This window comes from Penicillium chrysogenum, assembly GCF_028827035.1.
Source record: "Penicillium chrysogenum strain IBT 35668 chromosome Unknown utg000002l_segment0_segment0, whole genome shotgun sequence".
NCBI lineage: Eukaryota > Fungi > Ascomycota > Eurotiomycetes > Eurotiales > Aspergillaceae > Penicillium > Penicillium chrysogenum.
The window spans coordinates 1,617,683-1,637,885 of record NW_026622750.1 but is presented as its reverse complement, the minus strand read 5'-3'; the positions used below and the strand labels follow the sequence as shown (position 1 = coordinate 1,637,885).

Genomic DNA, 20,203 nt, shown 5'->3' with positions numbered 1-20,203 from the left:
TCTCTCGGCGAAGTCTTGGCCGATCCGCCGCACGCTTGAGACATTCAATTCAAATTTGTCATAGAACTACAATTGTTTGGCTCCTTACAGTCACAATTGCCTCGGGGATCTCGTGTTGTTTGGGTCTGCCGGCATTCTCAATCTCGGAGCCCCAAAGAGCCTGTGCATAATGTCTATAAAAGGTCGACATGACCCCTATATCTGTAAGATATTCGCTTACAGCTCATTCTCATATCGATACCACCCGAAGCCATGTCCGGTGTAAAGGAAAATGAGACACAGGATTCGAAGCCTGTGGTAGCCACCATGAAGCCTGGTGCTCATCTTGCCAACCCTGTAAGAGAATTCAATTGCTGTTCTTTGATGTGATGCATACTAACATGCTGTCTTCGTTTGCATAGGCACCACTGGCGCTGGGTGGCTTTGCTACCACTCTGTTATCCGTATCACTGGCCATGATGAATTTTCGCGGTGTCTTTACACAAACAATTTTCATGGGTGACCTTTGCTTTGTTGCTGGGATTGGTCTACTTATCTCGGCCCAATGGGAGATGGTCCGAGGCAATACCTTCTCTTATACAGTCCTTTCTGCATACGGTTCGTTGCGCGCTTTTAACCCCTTCCTTGGCATTGGACTAGTATTGATATCTCATCTTTTCAGCATTCTTTTACGGCGGTTATGGGGTGATCATGATTCCTGCTTTGGGCATTGTTGATGCATATGGCGGGTATACACCCGAATACCACAACGCTCTCGGCTTTTTCGTGTTGTGTAAGTTCTTGAACTCTTGACCTCATATTCTTTATCTAATATCTTCCCTCTAGTATGGGCGGTCTTCAATCTTTTCTTTCTGTTGGCCAGCTGTGCTGTGTGAGTTTTGTTCCCTCCATAACCCCTTAACTGAAAACTAATATTGTTCTGCAGGAACATTGTCTATGTTCTTCTGTTTCTCACACTTGAATTGTGTCTCTGCTTTGATGCTGCAGCGAGCTTTGTCATGGCCGATGGGTTGGTGGAGACAAGCGCAAACCTCATGACCGCTGCTGGTGCTTTCGCTTTCGTTTCTAGTTTACTTGGATACTATTGCGTCTTCCATGGGCTATGTCAAGACGCTGTGCCATTCTCAATTCCAATGGGTGACACGTCCCGAGTTTGGAAGCGTTGGTGCAATAAGACAACTTCGCAAAATTCGAAGAGCGAAAAAGATATGGCGTGAACCCCATTTATCTAGAGTTCAAAAGAAGGGGCGGGAAACAGATTAGATATACAATACGAACGGATGTTCTTAATTTCAATTGGTCTCCGGGATGATGTTGGTAAATACATGGTGCCACGCACTGCACTGTAGGCAGTTCTGGTATCACACAGACTGTCTCGCACGAGGAGATGAGGAAGAGAAGGAAAGGAGAGAGAGCTATCTGACATGGAGGTTCTATCACATTGTAATGCCTCAGACATCCAACAGTATATTAAGCCAGCCTCACCCAGTCAGAGAATCCATCTCTCTTTCTTCTCTCTCCAAACCCCCCAGACAAACGCATACCCTGCATAGACTGCATGGCAAACAGATACCCTGCGTGCAGTGCATGTCAACAAAAGGAGAGAGAGCTATCAAACATAGAGGTTCTATCACATTGTGAAGCCTCAGGCATCCAACAGTATATTAAGCCAGCCTCACCCAGTCGGAGAATCCATCTCTCTTTCTTCTCTCTCCAAACCCCCCCGCCCCCGCCTCTGGCTTTTGGCCAGATCAGAGGCCAAGAAGCGAACGCATGAAGAAAAGATCAATATGAGCTTCATCAACTTCCTTTACACAATCTGCTTGTTACTTCCGACAGAGTTGAAGTGGGACAGTGTGCAGTATCACCTCAATTTGCGTGTTGGCTAGGCCAAATACACAGCAATTGTGAACGGTGGTCTTATAGATCCCGATGGGGGAATTCATGTCTTGGTTGAAGTCAAGGCCATGCATCTATCACCAAGTTCGGTAAAGCAGGTCGTGATGCAACAGGGACTTGAAATGCTGGCTTGGATCACTACAGCGCTTGGTATTCAACAGTCAGGGGGACCAAGCTTTCGAGTAACTGATTCACCGATCAAAAGGTAGGTTTGATCTTGATCATTATACCAATGCTTAAGAAACATCGCTAATCAGTTTCCTCTAGATAGGTGATATTAGCGCAATACGGTACACAGATATACGTTATTATCGGTGACCTACATGAAAAGTATATCGAGTACTTGGTTGAAGGCACACTCCCCGGGAACCCCTTTGATCTCGACTCATTTCTAAGAATGCGGCTACTGGGACCCTTCAGCATTTATTCCGCCGAAGAGATACGGGTCTTTGGTTTTCTTGTTCTCGCGCTTACTGCTGTCCAGCACCGGGATTGGAAGAAAGAGTAAGGAGGTAGATAGGAAATGAAAGATATATTCTTCCTAACAGAGACTCCCGGACCTTGAAATCAAAGATAGATATTCCGCTAATTCGTGTGAGTTAACCCTCTTCGGAAAAAGCCACCAGCTACTATCAGACCGGAATCTGACTGCACCCCTTGCAGGTCTCTTCCTCTGACGGACTCTACTGATATTCCACGGTACTGTCTCGTAGCTGTTAAGGACAAGTATACAGCCGTAGTCTTTATAGTGGCCTTTTTAGGTGGTTGTTTTATATCTCTTTTTAGCAGTCCATTTTAGTAGAAAATTGTGAAGAAGAAGAGAGGTGATGATGAATCTATGGAAAGAAGCTGGTATATAAGCCAGCGATATGACAAACGGGACGAGCCAGGCAAATGCTCAAAGAGCTCAGTCTGCATACAGAGAGACAAACGCATACCCTGCATGCATTGCATGTCAACATATTGCATTCACTCTCTCTTAGTGACTGACCTCTATTGAGTTACGTCTCACTTATCATTCACTTTGTATTCACTCTCCGTCGGTCGCAGCTGCCATTCACCGTTGACAGCACTGCGCACCTTTCAGGTTGGGCTCAGTCTATAAAAGCCCCACTCCCACCATCCTTCCTCTCTTCTTCCTCTTCTTCTTCATCACTTTCATCCCTCACAATGATCACTCTTCATCATCCTTCAACTCAACTCTACCTACCGCTCACAGACCATGTATGTACATACTGATTCCTTCTTGTCTACCCTGAACTTATGGTTTCAAATCCCGAGTATGTGAGTATTGCTGACCTCTTTGAAGCTCTAGCCAAGAAGGTGCCAAATCTCCCGCCGGAGGACATTCTGGTGCTCTCGTATTACAACGAGGAGCGCCAGGTCCTATCTGAGCTACTTCGAAGGCTCGGCCACTGAAAGGTCCGTGTTAAAAGCGTGGACTCCCCACAGGGCTCTAAAAGCCCTGTGGTGATACTTTCAACTCACTAACCGTCGATACCTCGAAAACGGTACGAAGGTGATACCTCTACTGCTACGCCAACCTACATGGGCTTGTACCGGTGTACTGGCAAGTTGGAGTCTTCTCACAGCAGTTAGAGGACATCGATCTTCTACCGGCAGACGTTCAGTGGCTCGTTCGCTTACTTGAGCAAGTCAATAATACTGCTTCTCAACGTATACGAGCCATGTAAGGACCCCAATCTGAGACGGACCATTGGATACTCCAACCGGATGTACAACAAGATACTGGAGGAGTGTGGGGTATCGTCGAGTGTCTTCCATCCACTAAACCACGCCATGCCAATGAAGCAGAGCACGGGCAACACAAGGAAGTTTATCTGTGCGGGTTGCCGTATTTACTGGTCGAAGAATCAAGCCGATGGACCTGAAAAGAGAGAAAAGCAGTGCCTACTCGGGGAGGTGGGCGATGAGATCTGGGGTTCATTACAGATCGGAAGAGAAGCTGTGTCGCATTGAGCCGTGCTCAAAGCTGTCTCGTTGTCGTCGGATTTGAGAAGATGGGAATGGCCACGCAAGTTGGCTCAGGTCCTTGTCAATCAACACGAGCAGACGTCTACTTTGTGTCGTGTGAAGGGTAGTTCAGCCCTTCTCAAGCAGCGACTCGGGATCTCCGAACGAAGGAAGGTCTGGATCTAAGCGTGCTCTTCGTTGAAAACCGGGCAATAAGTCGTGGTGGCGCGATGGAAGGGTTAGCAGATGGGCTCGTTAGGTGAAAATGGATGAAGATAAATTTCGCTTTCTTTTTATTTTTTGGACAGCTTTGATTCGTAGTCACAGCTGGAGATGAATTATTTGCCAGTTTTTATCTATTCATACGCTCTATATAGTCTGGCCCATTTCAACCTTGAAGCTTCTCCATTTTACGCTATGGAACCAAGGAACGTTCTGAACGGCGAGCGGCAAACATAGAGCTGTATAACCCTTTTTTCCTTAGGATTATCACGGGATCCCAAGGCCCAGTGTGCGCCTATATCTAGCGTTGGTTCGAAGAAAGTCCGTCAGAAATCTTTGAGTCGTGGAAATTGAACACAAATCCAGCTTACGAATGTCCGGTGTAACATCAGCCAAAGACTCGAAGGCTGATTCATTCTAGAGGAGCCATACCTGTCCAGGCCATGTTTAAGCAGATCAGCAAGAGATGTCGTTAAAAAATGCATATCTCCCACCCGTTGAGGATCTTAACGACGGAGCGACAGACTGGTTAATTGGATTGCTTGAACGGACGCATTTTGTTGACATCGATGTTAGACATCGTCCTGGCACGGGTTTTTCAATCCATTTAGGCCATTCTTTGCGCTCCGTGACTGGAAAAGGCAAATGCTCCGGCAGCTTTGAGTGCTTCGAAAGAAATTCTATTGAGTTTAACGAGGCTACTCTCTTGAAGAAGACACAATGAAAAAGCTACGCTGGCAGATATTAGATTTTACTCGGGCTTTTGCGAATGGAATTGACAGACTATTCTCTCGTATGTCAATTCAGTTCGAGTCTCAGCACCCGTACCGGTCCATGATGGCCCTGAATGAAGGATCGTGCAAAAGTTCTATTGCGGTTGGCCGTTTTTCTGGGTGGTAGACAAAGACTTTCGACATGATAGATTGCACATGTTGCCGCTCGACCAGATCAGCATCGGGACGGAAATATGCAATTTTCGCTGCAAGGTCATTGTCTAGATCAGGAGATTGAGAGTGATCATACCATGAATCAAGTCCGCCGGGGTGTGTGTAAAGACCTTTCCACTGCTTAGGTAGCGGGCCTAAGCATTCAACCATACCACTCACAACTCCACCCTCGAGAAATGTGGGAAACGGAGGAAATGTAAGATAGAGCATAGAGAAAATAGCCATGTAGCTCTATATATCGCAAGCAAAGCTTGGCTCTTGCCTATGAAGCCGATCTGGAGAGCAATAATGCATAGGTGGGTAACCGCGTTGAGTGATAAGGTCGCCAACCTTCTTTGCTAAACCAAAATCACAAAGATAGAATTCTTCTATACGAACAAGGTCTTTAGGAACTTTGACAGGGCTCACAAGCTCGCCCTTTTTCTAGAGATCGACAAATGGTATTGTCTGCTTCAAAGGCCGACCGAGTAACTTATACTTGGCGCTTCTGCTAAGACGATCGATAGGAGCCATTCCCTATATACAGTTCCCTACATTCAAATCTATAGCGTTTTTCTTAGTATGTAAGAACACGAAATAAGAGAATCCCGACTCACCGCGATATACAATTCCAGCTTTATATAAACTTGCCACAGTCTCTAGTAATTGTCGAGCAGCAGACATACGAGAGCCTATAGGAGTCATTTTTAAGGTAAGAGTGCAGATGGATGGCCCTTTTATAGGGAACACTAAGACCCTATAATAACTTTTATCGTCTCGAGGTAGAAAGAAAGTCGCAGTATATATAACCAGGCGAGAAGTATCCTATACCGTTTTGATTATCTCATCCTAGATTCGAGTTTCGTTGTCGCCCCATTTCCCTAGGGACATGATTTTGAGGGCCACGTCTCTCTTGTCTTGTATATCAAATGCCATCCAGACGGTTGAGCCACCACCAAAGCCAAGTTTATGTTCAACCAGGTACCTCTCGTTAAGCACTTCCCCAAGGCGAATAGGATAGAGGACATTTTGGTTATCCTCTGTTTCGTACCTATACCATGGCTCAACAAGCTCTTCGAGATCAAGTTCCTCTTCTTCATCCTTCACGAAGTCACCGAAATCTGTCGTGTTTCTAGGGGATACCTCAGTGTTCGCCATTTCGGATGAATGTTTGTCGATGGCGGAGTGGATGCATAATGAGAAGATTTGGTGATCCCAAGGCGGAGATCAAGCAATATAGTGCCATTCGTCACACCGCCCGGTTGTGACTCCTGCCCTCCTGGATGAGTGCAATGATTAACTTGATGCTTTCGGGATCTCACCACTCGATTCATCGGGCCCACTAGGACCACTTTTCTTGCCGCCGCATATTTTAATTCCTGCCGCTTTTGTTTATATTTGTGAGAACTACCTAGGTAGTGGCGCTTCGCTGACACATGATGATCCTCGTGGCAGTCTAAGAGATAACCAATCACACGGTTCAATGCTCCAGAGGTCGGTGAGCAATCCGTTCAATAGTGAGGTTTTATCTTTCAGAAAGGGGTTCGTGGTTTTCGTTTCGTATGTTGTAGCTTACCTTTGAACCCCCACCTAGGGCTAAGACTTACTGGTTAGAAATAAGTAACGTCTTTTTATAACCAGATTATGTTTATAGTAGCAATATTAGCTATATACTTTAACATTAGATCACGGTTTGTCGTGATAGAGCGAGGCTTAAGAGGTGAGAACGGGGGGAAATAAAGGCTACAATTTTCGGTCAGAAGTGGGAAATAACTATACATTGTACTAGTTGTATGGGCTAAATATTCGGGCGAAAAATATTCAGGTGGGTGAATATCCACCTTGAGTGCCCTGAATAGAGCGGCGAGCCGTCCATGCCCGAACCATAGGCGCTAGGTGACCACGGTCATACTTATGCTGTTGTATGTTTTTGTTTTTACATCTCTCCAGCGGCACTCTGGTAGCATTTACTTTTCAGCCACTGTTGCACGGAGTATGTTTTGTGCCTTTTTTTTTTGTTGGCCCCTTACATGAAGATCTTCGCTAAACGAACCTTATTCTAGCCGGAGAAATTGCCGCGGTGTACTGTAAAATGTGGGAAAGTACTTTGTAGATTATATGTATGATAACTATACATTGTAAAAGACACTCAAAAGGTTGTTGTCATTGTCACTGTCATCCTGCTCATACTTCCCCAGGTCATTCCAAGGTTCATGAATCCTTCGTCCGGGTCCACGGGTCCGGGTCCTCGGGTGTGGCTTACTAACTAGCGCTTGGGCCGTGTGTTCGATCCATTTTGTTCCTGTTCTGGGTTGTCCTATTACTTCACTACCCACACGGGTAGGATTAAGCGACTCACGTGTCGAAGATCGACCCCTCAGTTCGGGTCGAGAATTGATCTTGTCTATCACTTCACAATTTCCTATCATGGCTTTAACAGTTGCCGTAGCTGGCGCGACTGGTGGCGTTGGAAGAACACTCGTTGAACAGATCCAGCACGAGAACAAATTCTCGGTTATTGCTCTAACTCGAAGGGTACGTTGTAAAGCACCCCTCTATATAGACTGTTATAATTGATGATTCGGGAAAGGAACACGTTGAGTCGGCAGTCAGCGACATACCGTATGTGCAAGTAGACTATGACGACATTCCAGCACTCGTGCAGCAACTGGAACACCATAATGTCCAGACGGTTATTTGTGCCATTGGCATGCTGGGAGACGCTTGCTCTGAAGCCCAGCTTAATTTAATTAAGGCTGCTGACCAAGCACACACCGTGAAACGATTCATCACGAGCGAGTTTGGCTACATGACGCGTGAAGAGTATTGCTTCCCCATCGCACTCCTTGTCTTACTGACGGCTCCTTATAATATGGCTGCTTACATCCCCGCAGGAGGAAAGATATAGACCCGGGAGTAGACTGGTTCCTGGCAGCCGCAAATCTTCTCAAGAACAGCAGCTTGACATACACTCGCCCAGTATGCGGCGCTTTCATGGATTTCATGGGGGCTCCACGCGCGCGGTCGAACATCGTCCCGAACACCATCGCCATCGACGTTTTTAATCGAGAAGCATGCATTCCAGGAGATGGATCCGCTAGGATAACCATGATATACAGTTATGATGCTGCAACTTTGATTGCAAAACTACTCGAACTCGACGAATGGACCGAGTTCAGCTTTTGCGATGGGGAAGACACAACTCTTGGGCAAGCCCTCAAAGACGCGGAAGAAGTCTGCGGTAGGTGTGTTTCCTAAATGCGATTGATTCGTTACTAATTCCGAAAAAAGGCGAAAAGTTCAACGTTACCTACTTGAAGCCTGAAGATGTTGCTAAAGGGGATGTTCCCACCATGAAGGTTCTTGAAGGAAGTGGCATCCAGCCTGACGAACTTCACGCATATAGTGTTTTTGGTTATCAACTTTATTTAGCCGAAGGCTTTTGTTTACCTGCTCAAGGTCGACTGGGGAACAAGTTTCCAGGTTTCAAACCTAGGACTGTCCGGGACTTCTTGGAAATGACTTGGGGGTCGCATGTCTAGTTAGCCAACAGCGGATAAAGACATATTTCGTTACCCCTATCAGGCCGTCTTTCCTTCTTCATGTGTCCGGTTTGTGTCTCATCTTGGCAGAACCTTTGAAGAGAGGGTGTATCGACGGACTTTATCCATGTATAGTAATAGCACCTATAATCCTTTTTTACATTTAACCTGATACATACGACCATAGGGTGTGGAAAATAGGGCTTCCCGTCCGCTCAGCCGTACTCAAGCCACACGCCGGTGAGTTAGTAGTTGGGTGGGTGACCACCAGCGAATCCTCACTGTTGTATGTATGTTTTTGTATTTTTGATTAACTATCATGCTGTTCAAGAACCCCAAGCAACGGATGTATCTGGGGATTGTCCCGGGTCAACTGGTGACCAATGTGTAGATCTTCAGACGCAACCGCCTATTCCAAGGTCCGTTGTTCTTAGCGCAAATGAGGGGCTACCTAACCAATGAACATGTGTCTAGCGGAGGCTCTCCAGAATATATGCCTTCACCCACACCGCCCTACATATACACCTGGGCAGTATGCGGTCAAGGGATCATGGACACTCCCGAGGTCGACTCCGCCACAATGCCAAGAATGAAGTTACCGCATCCAGACCGTATTCCTCCTGTCATATTCTTCAAATGTTTCCTATCTTCCTGAGCCTCCTCCCACAATCACCCTTCTATATGAGTTCACCTGTCTATCAGTTTGAATTACACCATGGGGCTGGTGGCGGACCACCCTACCCGAGCGCCGACTCCTACGCTCACTAACGGAGAGTCAATTCTGCGGGAGAAGCCTTCCACGCCGGATATCGATGGTGAAACGAAACAATTCAGTTTCTTTAGTGCACAAAAAGATGCGATCACCAGTGCGGATAGCATCCAGCTACTGAAGTCATCTAGTGCCGCCTTCGAAAACCTTATGGAGACAGGTATACACACGGGATTATGGTGGCTCCATGTCTCAACGCCATCCAACGAGGATATCGACGCGTTATCGCGCGTGCTCGACATCCATCCCCTAACCGTCGAGGATATCAAGACACGCGAACTTCGCGAGAAGACTGAACCCTTCGGGCCCTACTATTTCGTCTCCTTACGGCTCCCACAGTGGCCTAAGATGGCGATCGGTTCCCGGGCGTCGTCCGCCAATATATACGGCATTGTCTTCCGCGAAGGCATCATCAGCTTCACGTATGGTAACAACCAACACGCTGCTCATGTCTGGAGCCGCATAAAGAAACAACAGAGCCAGTTATCTTTGACCAGTGATTGGATCTGCTATGCCCTCATGTACGAGCCTGTCACAACCCGGTGAACGTAATATGCTAATATTACCAGCGATGATATTGTGGATGACTTCGCTCCTTTAATCAACCGTGTCCAAACCGGCGTGGAAATGGTTGAAGACGGAGTGTCTGTCACACGACCCGGTGACATTGGCCTGGCCCTCCAAAGCATATACAAGTATCGCAAAGAGGTTACTCACATCCGCCAACTCCTGCATGACAAGACGGATGTTATCCGGTCTTTCGCCCGTCATTGTGGCAGCTTAGGATCGACACCCGCCGACGTTACACTCTACCTTAGCGACATCCAGGACCACGTCTTGACGATGATGGCCAATCTGGCTAATGCAGAGCAGATGCTGTCGCGGTCGCAGTCGAAGTACCTAAGTCAGCTCTCGTTCGACTCTACCCGCATGCGCAATACAATCGTGGGTACTCTCGCTCGGCTGACGGGCATCGGCGCGGTCATAGTCATGATGCAGGTCATCACCGGCCTCTTTAGTATGAATATCTCCATTCCTGGATTAGGCGTGGTCGGCTTGTCGTGCTGGTTTGGCATTCTAGGGCTTATTTTAGGACTTATCTTGCTATTCTTGGTGGTTGCAAAAAGAATCATGCGCAGGCAATGACGCAAAGATCCAGCAAGTAGACGACAGAGATGGGAGACACAGGTTCTCCGAGGATTGACGGAAGAACCTTCGGCGGGTATTCATGGTTTCTATGTCTCGTTTTCCTGGGCTTTCCATGTTCTACTTGAGCCATTACTTCGTTCAAAGCATTTACCATATAGTCACTCTAGAGGTAATCTATTAGAACCTGTTGCTTTGGACTGTCCCTATTGCGGACTCATTATTGCTTTATGATTTAGGGTGTTGTATCCAATTTACGATCTACTACTATCTACGATGACCGACAAGTCCCTTTTGCGAATACGCATCTATCAAGGAGAGGAACGGCGCTGGGTTCTCTGCCAGAGTCTCAGACGGGAAATGAAAAAAAGACTTTAGAGGGAGAGACCAAGGTGAAATGAATCCGATCTCCAATATATTGACCACAAACTAGTATCAGCTCTGGTTGTTTGCCAAAAACATGTTTCCGTTGCAACATCCCAGCCCTTTAGCCCACCAGTGCAGTCCAATATGGCGTTTCAATTTTCCAATACTGCGGCAGAGGTTGATAAGACCATTCTATCTGACCCTAGACATAGCTCACAGTAACACTATTGCCTGTAACAGAAGACTTGGTCAAGACCTTCTTGCTTTGTCTGATCTCGAATAGAGTAGCTCCAGATGGCCCAACAGACTTGCCGCCAGATCTGGCCTCCGCCTTTGTGAATGTCACAGTTCCGAAGTTGGTAAAGGGAACCAACTGACCACCGCTTTCAAAGTCCTCAACAATCCATTCAGCATTAGTCTCGCAGAGATCTCCATCGTCAACACCGCTGAATTTATGAGTGACAGATTTGCCCGTGGTGACATTATCGATGACGGCAGAACCAGAGCTCTTGGAGGTAGCAGTCACAGTGAGCTTAATCACATCTCCAGTGGAGATATCGATGCCGGAAAAGTCGTGGGCATAATCCGGGTACCACTCATACCAGGCATCGTACGAAACCTCGCCTCCCTGGATGCAGAAATCAATTCCAGTTTGGAGGATGGCCGAGCTGCAGGTATCACCGTCAATACCGACCCAGGCAGAGGCGCAGGACTGCTCGCCAGACGAAGCATCCGAGGGAAGTTTCGGCTTGGGAACGGTGAATTCTCCGGTGACCGAGGTGTATCCGGTACCAATAAGAACAGCACCGGCCCAGTTTGAGCTGTACTGCGCGTGGCTTGTCCCGTTCAGACTAACAAGCTCCAGGGTGTCTTGCTTAGCAGCCGGACGGCTGATACGGCCAGCTCGGTCCGCAGCCCGGGCGGCATGCCGAGCTGCGCGGCGTTCGGTGAGAGGAGCGGCAATGGCCGACGCTGTGAGCAACGCTGCGCTGAGGATGGTGGTCGAGAACTTCATGGTACGGATTGGATGGCTGAACTGTTCAACGGAAGGAGCTGGAGTAGCTTGACTGTGTGGATAGCGAGACAACACCAGGGAACTGCCGTTTATATACCTGTGGCATGCAGTTGTAGCTCCATCGAAGATAGGAACAACAATCCCGAAGTGCTCGAACTAATGCACATTCAGTCACCTTTCTCAATGTAACATCAGCTCATATTCTCTCATCCCGCCGGAGACCGATAGATAAACCAAGGATAGACCGTGGCTTGAAGAATTTCACTGTATCCGCGCAACTGCTCGCAGGTTCAGGTCACAAGTACCCAGACGCTTCAATTGCTCGGACCTAGTTCGTGCATCACATCCACGCATAATCAGCAAAGGCTAGAGTATTAATTCAATGGCATTTCCTGTTTCTCATGAACACTGAACTGGTACAAGTTCCAGCCCTCCGGATGTCCGACGGGGTCTAGAGGTGTTGATATAAATTAAAGGCAAGCGTGGAATGATCATCCGAACTAATAGGGAAGTGATCGCTCTTCTCATGGCGCATCGGCGAGAATTATCGGTAAGCATTAGCAACTCCATGTAACTGTGGCTTAGAAGCTAGTACATTTCTCCTCTAGCCATTAGCCTGTCAGTGATAAGAGTGCCAAGCTTTCAACAAGCAATGATGCCCAGGAGAACAAGCGGGAGAGGTGGATAAACGTGTGAATAATGTGGATACAGCTATTTAAATATGTATGTTCCTAGATACTAAGTATACTGACAGTTCGTAGTTGTACATGGTTAGCTGCTGGTGTGGCAGCATGATCTCAGAAGGAGACTGGCTCCAGGAACAAGACACCGTAGTGATTTTCCCGAATGGAATTCAATTTCCCTCAGTTCGGGTGAGAGAAACATTACCCCCTGCATCCGAATTCCCGCGTGCAGATTCGTGCTGACTTGCATGTAGACAAGCTAAGTCCACGCTAACTTCATTTGATAATAATCTCCGAATCGAATTGTGAGATCATTGGACAGTGATGCCGCAATTTCTTCTAGTAACAACCTATAATAAGTGAGGCAAGTTATTCCTCCTATGAAGAAATGCCTAGCACAATTTCTTCAAGTCCCGGGTCTTCAAGCCAGCGCGCTTGGCCTTCGGGCGCGGTTCCAACCCAGGAGTTCGTAACGTGGACTGAGTCTTACCGAATAGATACCATTTTCTGCAACGTGCCTGATGGAGATTATGGGGCACTCTGCGCCATTGCTAGCACAGTATTCCCAGATCACACTTCTGCTTGTGTTGTATACATAGGCAGCCTTGTACTGGTACTTTTGGCCACACTGATTGGTATTCTCTTTTCCTCCTCTTCGGTTGTCTTCCTTTCAACTTATCTTGGCTTGCCCTAATAACTACTCCATATCAGGTATGTAACTATCAAAGTGCTTGTCGGTACAAGGAAACCTGTGTCCCCGATATTCAAGTCTACTGGGATAAATATATCACGAAAGAAAATCTCCCTGTGGATCCTCCCATGACTCGAAAGTTGAAAGGAGGTATTTTTGCCTCCGGTGTTAAGATAGGCAGTATATGACTTCATAAGCACTATTGAGCACTGTTTTCGGATAGAGTCTCAATAGACTCAATAGAGCCGCTAGAGGCGCGGGCGCGAATAAGCCTATTCATTGCTAAATCCACTCTTTGTTCTTAACTTTCTCTCGGTCTTCTGCTGGTCTTCTTTCAGCTCTATCCTGGAACTGAGGTCTCTCGCTTCTTTTGTTCTCTGTTTGGTCTGCATCCGCAAATTCTCTAGGCAAGTCCTGCCTTAATTTCTTTTTCGTTACACCTGGGTTTTGATGTATTTGAACGTTTGCCTATGCGCAAGTTCCCCACACTATACTTGCTCGAATTACGTATTTATTCCAGCTCTTCCAGCCCCTCTCGTCTTGGACATCGTCTAAGGGAACAAAGGGGAAACCGAGTATGTTGGTATGTGGGGTGTGATATTGTTCTTTGTTGAGAATTAATTGTTAAGACTCGCCCATAGAACAGAGCCTTGCAGGGTTCTTGGGGTCTGTAGTTGAACAATGAACCGAACTCGATATCCAGTGTCTCATGTGCACATTCCGACGTGTTCATCAATATTTTCCTTTTTGCATATTAAACTACCTATAAAGGTCGCACCGATCTCCTCGATAGAGAACTACGCTCAAGGGTATTTTCAATGCAATGAATTTCATTCATATCCTACTGTCACTGCTGTTTGCCCATATAGCAACAGCCCAATCCGGGCATGGCATTGGTAACTCTCATGGCCATTCAGTCAACAAGCGCGGTGCGTTTGCACCAGGTGGTGATGGTGTGTGCTACACCTACACCATTCAGCGGGGCGAAACCTGCGCCAAGCTTGCTGAGCGTTATAAGATCACTACGAGCGATATCGAATCTTGGAATGACGGGTCCTGGGGGTGGGCAGGCTGTGCAAATGTGAAGCAAGGCGATTTTGTCTGTCTCAGCTCCGGTGCCCTTCCTATGCCGGTTGCTCTCCCGCAAGCCACCTGTGGTCCCCAGGTTCCCGGGACAAGACGCCCTAGCAACTATGCTGATCTGGCCTCCCTAAACCCGTGCCCCCAAAATGAATGCGTGAGTGTATAGTTGTCCGTACCGTTTTGGTCCCTACTAACTATTAGTTATTTTCAGTGTGCTAGGTCAGGTAAATGCGGCACTGGCGCGGCCTTCTGCTATGTCAACTGTCTCTCCAATTGCGGAACGAAGTCTCAGCAAAAGAATGTCACAACCAAAAGTGCCCCTTCAAAGGCGACCGCGTCGAAGACGAGTACTTTGAAGACCACAGCTGCTCCAAAGCCGACTTCTTCAAAAACGACTACTACCAAGAAGAAGACGACTACTTCGGAAACGAGTGCTACTACCAAGAAAGCGGACATGGTAACCTTGACCAGCATAAAATTGGTCCCACCACCAAGCAAAACCACGACCAGTGAAGCTCCGATTGCAAGTTGGCAGATTACAGTTTACGAGGATGACAACTGCGAAGGCGATTACTTCTCTATTCAAGGACACGAAACCCAGAATACGGGCAATTGCATTATTCTCGCGGAGGATACCAACACCAAAATCTCGGATACAACCACTTCCTGTCGATGGTGGTCTGACGAGGGCCTCTACTGGCACACCTGTGCCTCCAGTAAGGTCTCAAGCCCCAAGTCATTCTTTATCACATCTGGCAAGTGCATGGTGTACTCAGGCAAGATATGTAGGGATGAAGACTGGATAGGAGAGACCTATCCGCCTTTTAAGGGCTGTCAGAATCATAAGACTGGATACTTGTCTCCTCGAGATAAAGCCTGGGGTGCAATGCAGTGTTTTGAGTACGTATCTGATAACGTTTATTGATTTCGTCTTGTTGGTTAGGTTTGGTTGGTTGGCTGCAGTTGCGAACATGTGGAGCGTTGGGAGAATATATATAATCGAGGGTGCTTAAGCCAATTTGTTTTTCGCACGCCTTTGCACAATTCCGCCATAATTCAAGTTCGTAATAATTTAAATAATTACGAGTGAGAGAAGGGCGTAGAGGAATTGGACATTTCACAAAAGTGAGTGGAAAAATGTCTTTCATCATCATCATGTCCCCGTAGCTCAGAATTATGCAATTGAGACTTCTTACTTTCCAGTTATGAGTCCAAAGAAGGCAGGTCTTTCCATCAACCAGCCAAGTGGCCGAGCAGTAACTCAGCCATCACATCTTCCTTGGTCTAGTGGTGATGATTTCCGCTTGTCATTAACACCGATAAGCGCGGGAGACCGGGGTTCGATTCCCCGAGGGAGAGATTTCTTTTTGCACTTTCTTTTTTTTCCCCTCGTACGAAATTAACATCATTAACCTTTTTTGTGTTATTCCTTAATAGCTGCTTCTATAAATGCGATCCATGTGATGCATGATCAATATTTGGTATCTAATGACATGTAGTCACGGAAGTAAGGGAGACTGTATAACGAGTACTCACAAGTTTGATACTATTCAGATAGAGACACACCTAGGATAGGGGAAAAGAAAAGAGAAAATAATAAGAAAAGAGCTCATGTAAAGATAGAGATATACGGCCATGCATTCAGCAGACGTTCCTTCCATGACTGCCTACATTTGGGTCCTTTCCCTGTTTCCCCAAGCAGATCGCCTCTGCTCTCATCTCTGATTCCAAGAATACATTCCAGTGTATATTTTATCTGTGAATCCTTTTCATCCATGCCCCAATAAACTCTGAACACTCTCACTCGGATGACCTTCCTGCGGGTATAGCACGAGTACATTTGAGTAACCAGCAACTATGGCGTTTTGGGTGGACTGGGAGCTATGGGAGAAGCTGAGCGCGGTAGGTACCCGTGGACATGTCTTATGATTACGAGATCCCCTACTGACCGTTATCGTTGACAGGTACTGGCCATGCTGATCGTACGTGATACCATGGTAACGCGACAAAGACACCAACTGACAACCTTTGCAGGCTCTGACACTCTTCTGCGCCTTTTGTGTCCTCGGCTGGAATCGCTGGATGATGAGCAAACACGCCGCGACGGAGGCAAAAGAGCGAGAGGAGCAAGCCGAGGTGTACCCAATGCTACACAAGGATGACATACCTTTCGGCGCCAGAGCTTTGGAAAGAGGAGTAGTAGTTGAAGGAATTTGGATTTCAGAACCGAACACACCCACGCAGAGTCCGTGCCAGCCCGCAACTCCAGTTCCAAGTCGGCCCGTCAGTCCAGCGCCAAGATCGACGCATAGGGCCGTTGATACCCTCAGGTCCTCAGTGGGATCTCAGAGTTCCATGATCAGCCCAAAGCCTATGCCACCAGCTGCCCGACGTGAAGTCGTCTCCGAGCTCGACCTGGCCTCCGCAGGCTTCACCTACGAGAACCACAGGCCCGGCGGAATTTATAGCGGAGCCAGTCTGCTCATAAATGCAACTGCCATGCGCATGTCGCCTGCACGGGAGGAGTCACTGATCGGCATGAAGGATACAGCAGGTAACGAAAAGCGGGCTAGCTTCCATAAGCGAATTTTTGGTAAAACCTCTGATTCCGACACGAAGGACGCGAAGGATAAGGACTACCGAGTAGGATTGGATGGCACTGATGACGACGAGAACTATGTCCCGGCCCTCAGTGACGCTGCTTCTATTCTTTCATCGGAGAGTAAGCGGAGCTCAGGACCCTTGAGTAAGTCAACCACGATGTAGGGGTTGAACAGAGAAACTAATGCGACTCACATAGGACGTCTTCGCCGGCGATCGTCAGAAGAGTTCCGCCGCAGAATGAGCCAGATATTCAACGACAATATTCAAATCGGTCTTCCAGACGATCAGCTGGAGTTCAATCCGGCTTTGCGCCAGTACCAGAAGCGGGTCAGGAGGTCGCTTCTTCGTCCATTTCGTCCGTGGCTCAATGCTCCTGAAAATCAATAGTAGGGAGATGCAGTTCAGAAAAGATCATTGGCTCGCAAGGAAACCGAATTTATCGGAACAAACACTTTGGAAGTCCTTCAACGCACGCGTTTGCTGGGACATTTAGCATTGATTTTGACATGGCATTGCGGCCGCTCGTGGGCAGTTTTCCAGCACTTGGTTTTCCATGAGTCAAAGGAACTTTCAGAGAATACTTTTAATGGGAAGACGGGGCCTCAGCATGCAGTTTATTGCTGGATTATATTCTTATACCTTTTGTTATTGCAAGATAATGACACACGAAGCTTTTCTCTTTGCGTTTTAGTGTTCACCCGTTGCCGCTTTTTGATCAGGGCTGACTTGATCACGGCTTGACCTGCTCACCCGGGCACTGAGCAACGGTGATCATGCCCTAAGCCTTGATCCACTCAGTGAATTATATGAGCGCTCTAATCTGCTCACTAAGTGCTTCCAGAGTACCTAGGTAGTCTTCGCTAAAACCCACAAATTCAACGAGGACCCCGACGCAAGACCCAACCCACACATGTCGTTGACCTTCTAAGAAACTGGCCACCTACGATTTTCGGTTATTTTTCAAAGCCCAGTGGTATAATCCACTATGTTACACCGAGAATAGTGGCGGAATATTAATATTTTATAGACTGATAAGCGGCAAGAGGAATATAGGAATAGAAGGCAACAGATGAGTGAAAGAACACGAAGCAGACAACATGGAAGCCCGCCCTAGGTATGAAAACAGATACGCTACATAACCAGTTCCCCGTTGTATAATTACCGATTCTAAACTTCGATCATCAGTGCTTCGGAGACTTAGCATGGAAGTCTGCCAGGACAGCATCAGAAATCTTTAAAGCCATAGCGTAGAAGACAGTCATGACATGCGAAGACACCTGAGTTGGCGCGATCGAGCCATCAACAACGCGAAGGCCCTCGACGCCATACACTCTCGCCTCAGAATCCACAACTCCACCAAGCTCCTTTTTCATCATCGAGCAGGTGCTGACAGCGTGCCAGTTGGCACGGAAGTTCTGCTTGACGTAATCCACCCATTGGTCCAAGTCGGCATTGTAGGCCAAGTTAGACCCAGGTGTAGTCTCGCCATCAAAGTAGGTCTGCATACCACCAGTGTTGGAAATCTCGCGCGCAAGTTTCGACCCAGCAGCCTGGCCAAGAAGGTCCAGCTCGTTCATAAAGAACTTGGGGTCGTAGGAAAAGCGTCGCAAGTAGGGGTCGGTTCCCTGGATATGCACGGAACCACGGGTAAATGGAATCAGATCCCATGAGTCGAAGTTGATCTTGCCGGATGTATCGAGGAACAGCTCCAAATAGGCGACTTCATCATTCAGCCAATCGCGGTAGTTCTGGTACTGGATCTCAAGGGCAGTCACATTATGGAAACCACCACGCGCAACAGTCTCGCTGGCCCACTGGTGCAGCTTGGTGTTAAGCAAGTGGTGAGCCTGAGGAGCGAAATCTCCAAATGTCTCATTGAAAGTGGCGTAATAGATAGCCTGGCCTTGACCATTGCCGGAGGGCTTGGTACGGGAGGTCACGGTAGTGGTGGTTTGGTCCTGCATGTTGAGACCGACAGGAAGATCAACAATTTGCTGGACACCAGCGGCATCGAGTACAGGCTTCAAGCCAATACCTGAGTATTCCAGAATCCGGGGCGAGACAGCAGAGCCGGCTGCTAGCAATACCTCGTGCTTGGCGTATACGTTGAAATTCACATGTTTATTGGTGCCGAAGTTTACACCAACAGCTTTGTGACCGGTTTTGTGACCGGAAATGGTAGTTTGATTGATGAGGACTTTTCCAACAAACTGACCCGTCAGAACCTGGAGATTCGGGCGTTTGTAGTTTGGCAGGAGCCATTCACGTGCAGCGTCCGAGCGAGTCTGGTCTTCGTGTAGCACATTGGGAATCATAGAAACACCGCGAGGGACTCCACAGTGAAAGTCTAGCTTGGTCGGGACACCACGTTCCTCGGAAGAATTCATAAAGGCCTTGATTATTGGAGAATAGACCTCTCCGGTGTTACGGAAACCAGAATGAACAGTGCCGTTCGTTCCATGACAGGCAGAATCATAGTAATGACCAGCGGCAATCTCGACATCATTTGGAGGACGAGAGGCCTCAACCTTCTGCATATATGGAAACAGGTAATCCCAGTTCCAACCCTTGTTTCCAAACACCCTCTCCCAGGAATCGATCTGGGTTTTATGGGGACGTGTCCAAGAGCCACCATTGATCAAAGTTGATCCTCCAAGACCATTACCAGATCGAATGTTTTCGGCGCGGTTATTAATTGCGTGAGGAACGGTTTCGTAGGCATGGTCGACGGTGGTGCGAAAAATGTCTCCGTAGGCATTCAGATCCTCAATGATGGCTCCATCGGCGGACTCATAGAAGCCGTTTTCAATGACCAGGACCGTGATGTTGGGGTTCTCAGTCAGCTTGGCTGCAACAGTCAGGCCTGTCAAACCACCCCCGGCAATTATATAGTCAACTGTCTTACCAGCGACTTGGTTCGGATCAGAAAGAAGGCTGGACTGAACATCGATCTGCTCAGAGGGCAGGTAGCTCTGGGATGCAGCCGCGGAGATAAAAAACAATGATAGAATTAAGGAGTTCATATCGGGTCACAATCTCAAACGGAGGGGACAAAAACAGGGGGAAAGGCCTGAATCGGTTGCTATATGATAAAAGTCCTGGGCGACTCGAGAGAGCGGGGATATATAGATTTTTTCCTACATATACACAAAGCTTCGAGCAGAGACTCGTCACATGGACATTGATTCGTGTGCTCCGAAGAGGCCCAAGATTGAAGTCAAGCTCAAAGGATGTGTTCATCGGCTTCATTTGTCAGAGGTAATGAATTGTGGGCTACTGGAGA

General features: G+C 47.6%; 8 protein-coding genes across 8 annotated transcripts; 5 read left to right on the top strand and 3 right to left on the bottom strand.

Annotated features, from left to right (window-relative positions):
• Positions 1-252: 252 nt before the first annotated feature.
• N7489_004169 (uncharacterized protein) lies at positions 253-1,217 on the top strand (the record flags this gene model as incomplete). Its single annotated transcript, XM_056709921.1, has 5 exons — positions 253-336; positions 402-597; positions 662-772; positions 826-871; positions 926-1,217. The coding sequence occupies 5 exons, from the start codon at positions 253-255 to the stop codon at positions 1,215-1,217; spliced, it is 729 nt and encodes a 242-aa protein (XP_056568342.1).
• Positions 1,218-5,870: 4,653 nt separating this feature from the next.
• On the bottom strand, positions 5,871-6,179 carry N7489_004168 (uncharacterized protein; the record flags this gene model as incomplete). Its single annotated transcript, XM_056709920.1, has 1 exon — positions 5,871-6,179. The coding sequence occupies one exon, from the start codon at positions 6,177-6,179 to the stop codon at positions 5,871-5,873; it is 309 nt and encodes a 102-aa protein (XP_056568341.1).
• A 1,269-nt stretch (positions 6,180-7,448) lies between these two features.
• N7489_004167 (uncharacterized protein) lies at positions 7,449-8,563 on the top strand (the record flags this gene model as incomplete). The annotated part of the gene is made up of 4 exons (XM_056709919.1): positions 7,449-7,556; positions 7,612-7,844; positions 7,916-8,262; positions 8,313-8,563. The coding sequence occupies 4 exons, from the start codon at positions 7,449-7,451 to the stop codon at positions 8,561-8,563; spliced, it is 939 nt and encodes a 312-aa protein (XP_056568340.1).
• A 715-nt stretch (positions 8,564-9,278) lies between these two features.
• On the top strand, positions 9,279-10,478 carry N7489_004166 (magnesium transporter CorA family protein; the record flags this gene model as incomplete). Its single annotated transcript, XM_056709918.1, has 2 exons — positions 9,279-9,853; positions 9,902-10,478. The coding sequence occupies 2 exons, from the start codon at positions 9,279-9,281 to the stop codon at positions 10,476-10,478; spliced, it is 1,152 nt and encodes a 383-aa protein (XP_056568339.1).
• A 568-nt stretch (positions 10,479-11,046) lies between these two features.
• N7489_004165 (A4/G1 family peptidase) lies at positions 11,047-11,859 on the bottom strand (the record flags this gene model as incomplete). Its single annotated transcript, XM_056709917.1, has 1 exon — positions 11,047-11,859. The coding sequence occupies one exon, from the start codon at positions 11,857-11,859 to the stop codon at positions 11,047-11,049; it is 813 nt and encodes a 270-aa protein (XP_056568338.1).
• A 2,197-nt stretch (positions 11,860-14,056) lies between these two features.
• N7489_004164 (uncharacterized protein) lies at positions 14,057-15,241 on the top strand (the record flags this gene model as incomplete). Its single annotated transcript, XM_056709916.1, has 2 exons — positions 14,057-14,470; positions 14,528-15,241. 2 exons carry the CDS (start codon positions 14,057-14,059, stop codon positions 15,239-15,241), a joined length of 1,128 nt encoding a protein of 375 aa, XP_056568337.1.
• Positions 15,242-16,173: 932 nt separating this feature from the next.
• Positions 16,174-17,307, top strand: N7489_004163 (uncharacterized protein; the record flags this gene model as incomplete). Its single annotated transcript, XM_056709915.1, has 4 exons — positions 16,174-16,218; positions 16,281-16,298; positions 16,351-17,062; positions 17,117-17,307. 4 exons carry the CDS (start codon positions 16,174-16,176, stop codon positions 17,305-17,307), a joined length of 966 nt encoding a protein of 321 aa, XP_056568336.1.
• A 794-nt stretch (positions 17,308-18,101) lies between these two features.
• N7489_004162 (GMC family oxidoreductase) lies at positions 18,102-19,943 on the bottom strand (the record flags this gene model as incomplete). The annotated part of the gene is made up of 1 exon (XM_056709914.1): positions 18,102-19,943. The coding sequence occupies one exon, from the start codon at positions 19,941-19,943 to the stop codon at positions 18,102-18,104; it is 1,842 nt and encodes a 613-aa protein (XP_056568335.1).
• Positions 19,944-20,203: the final 260 nt, after the last annotated feature.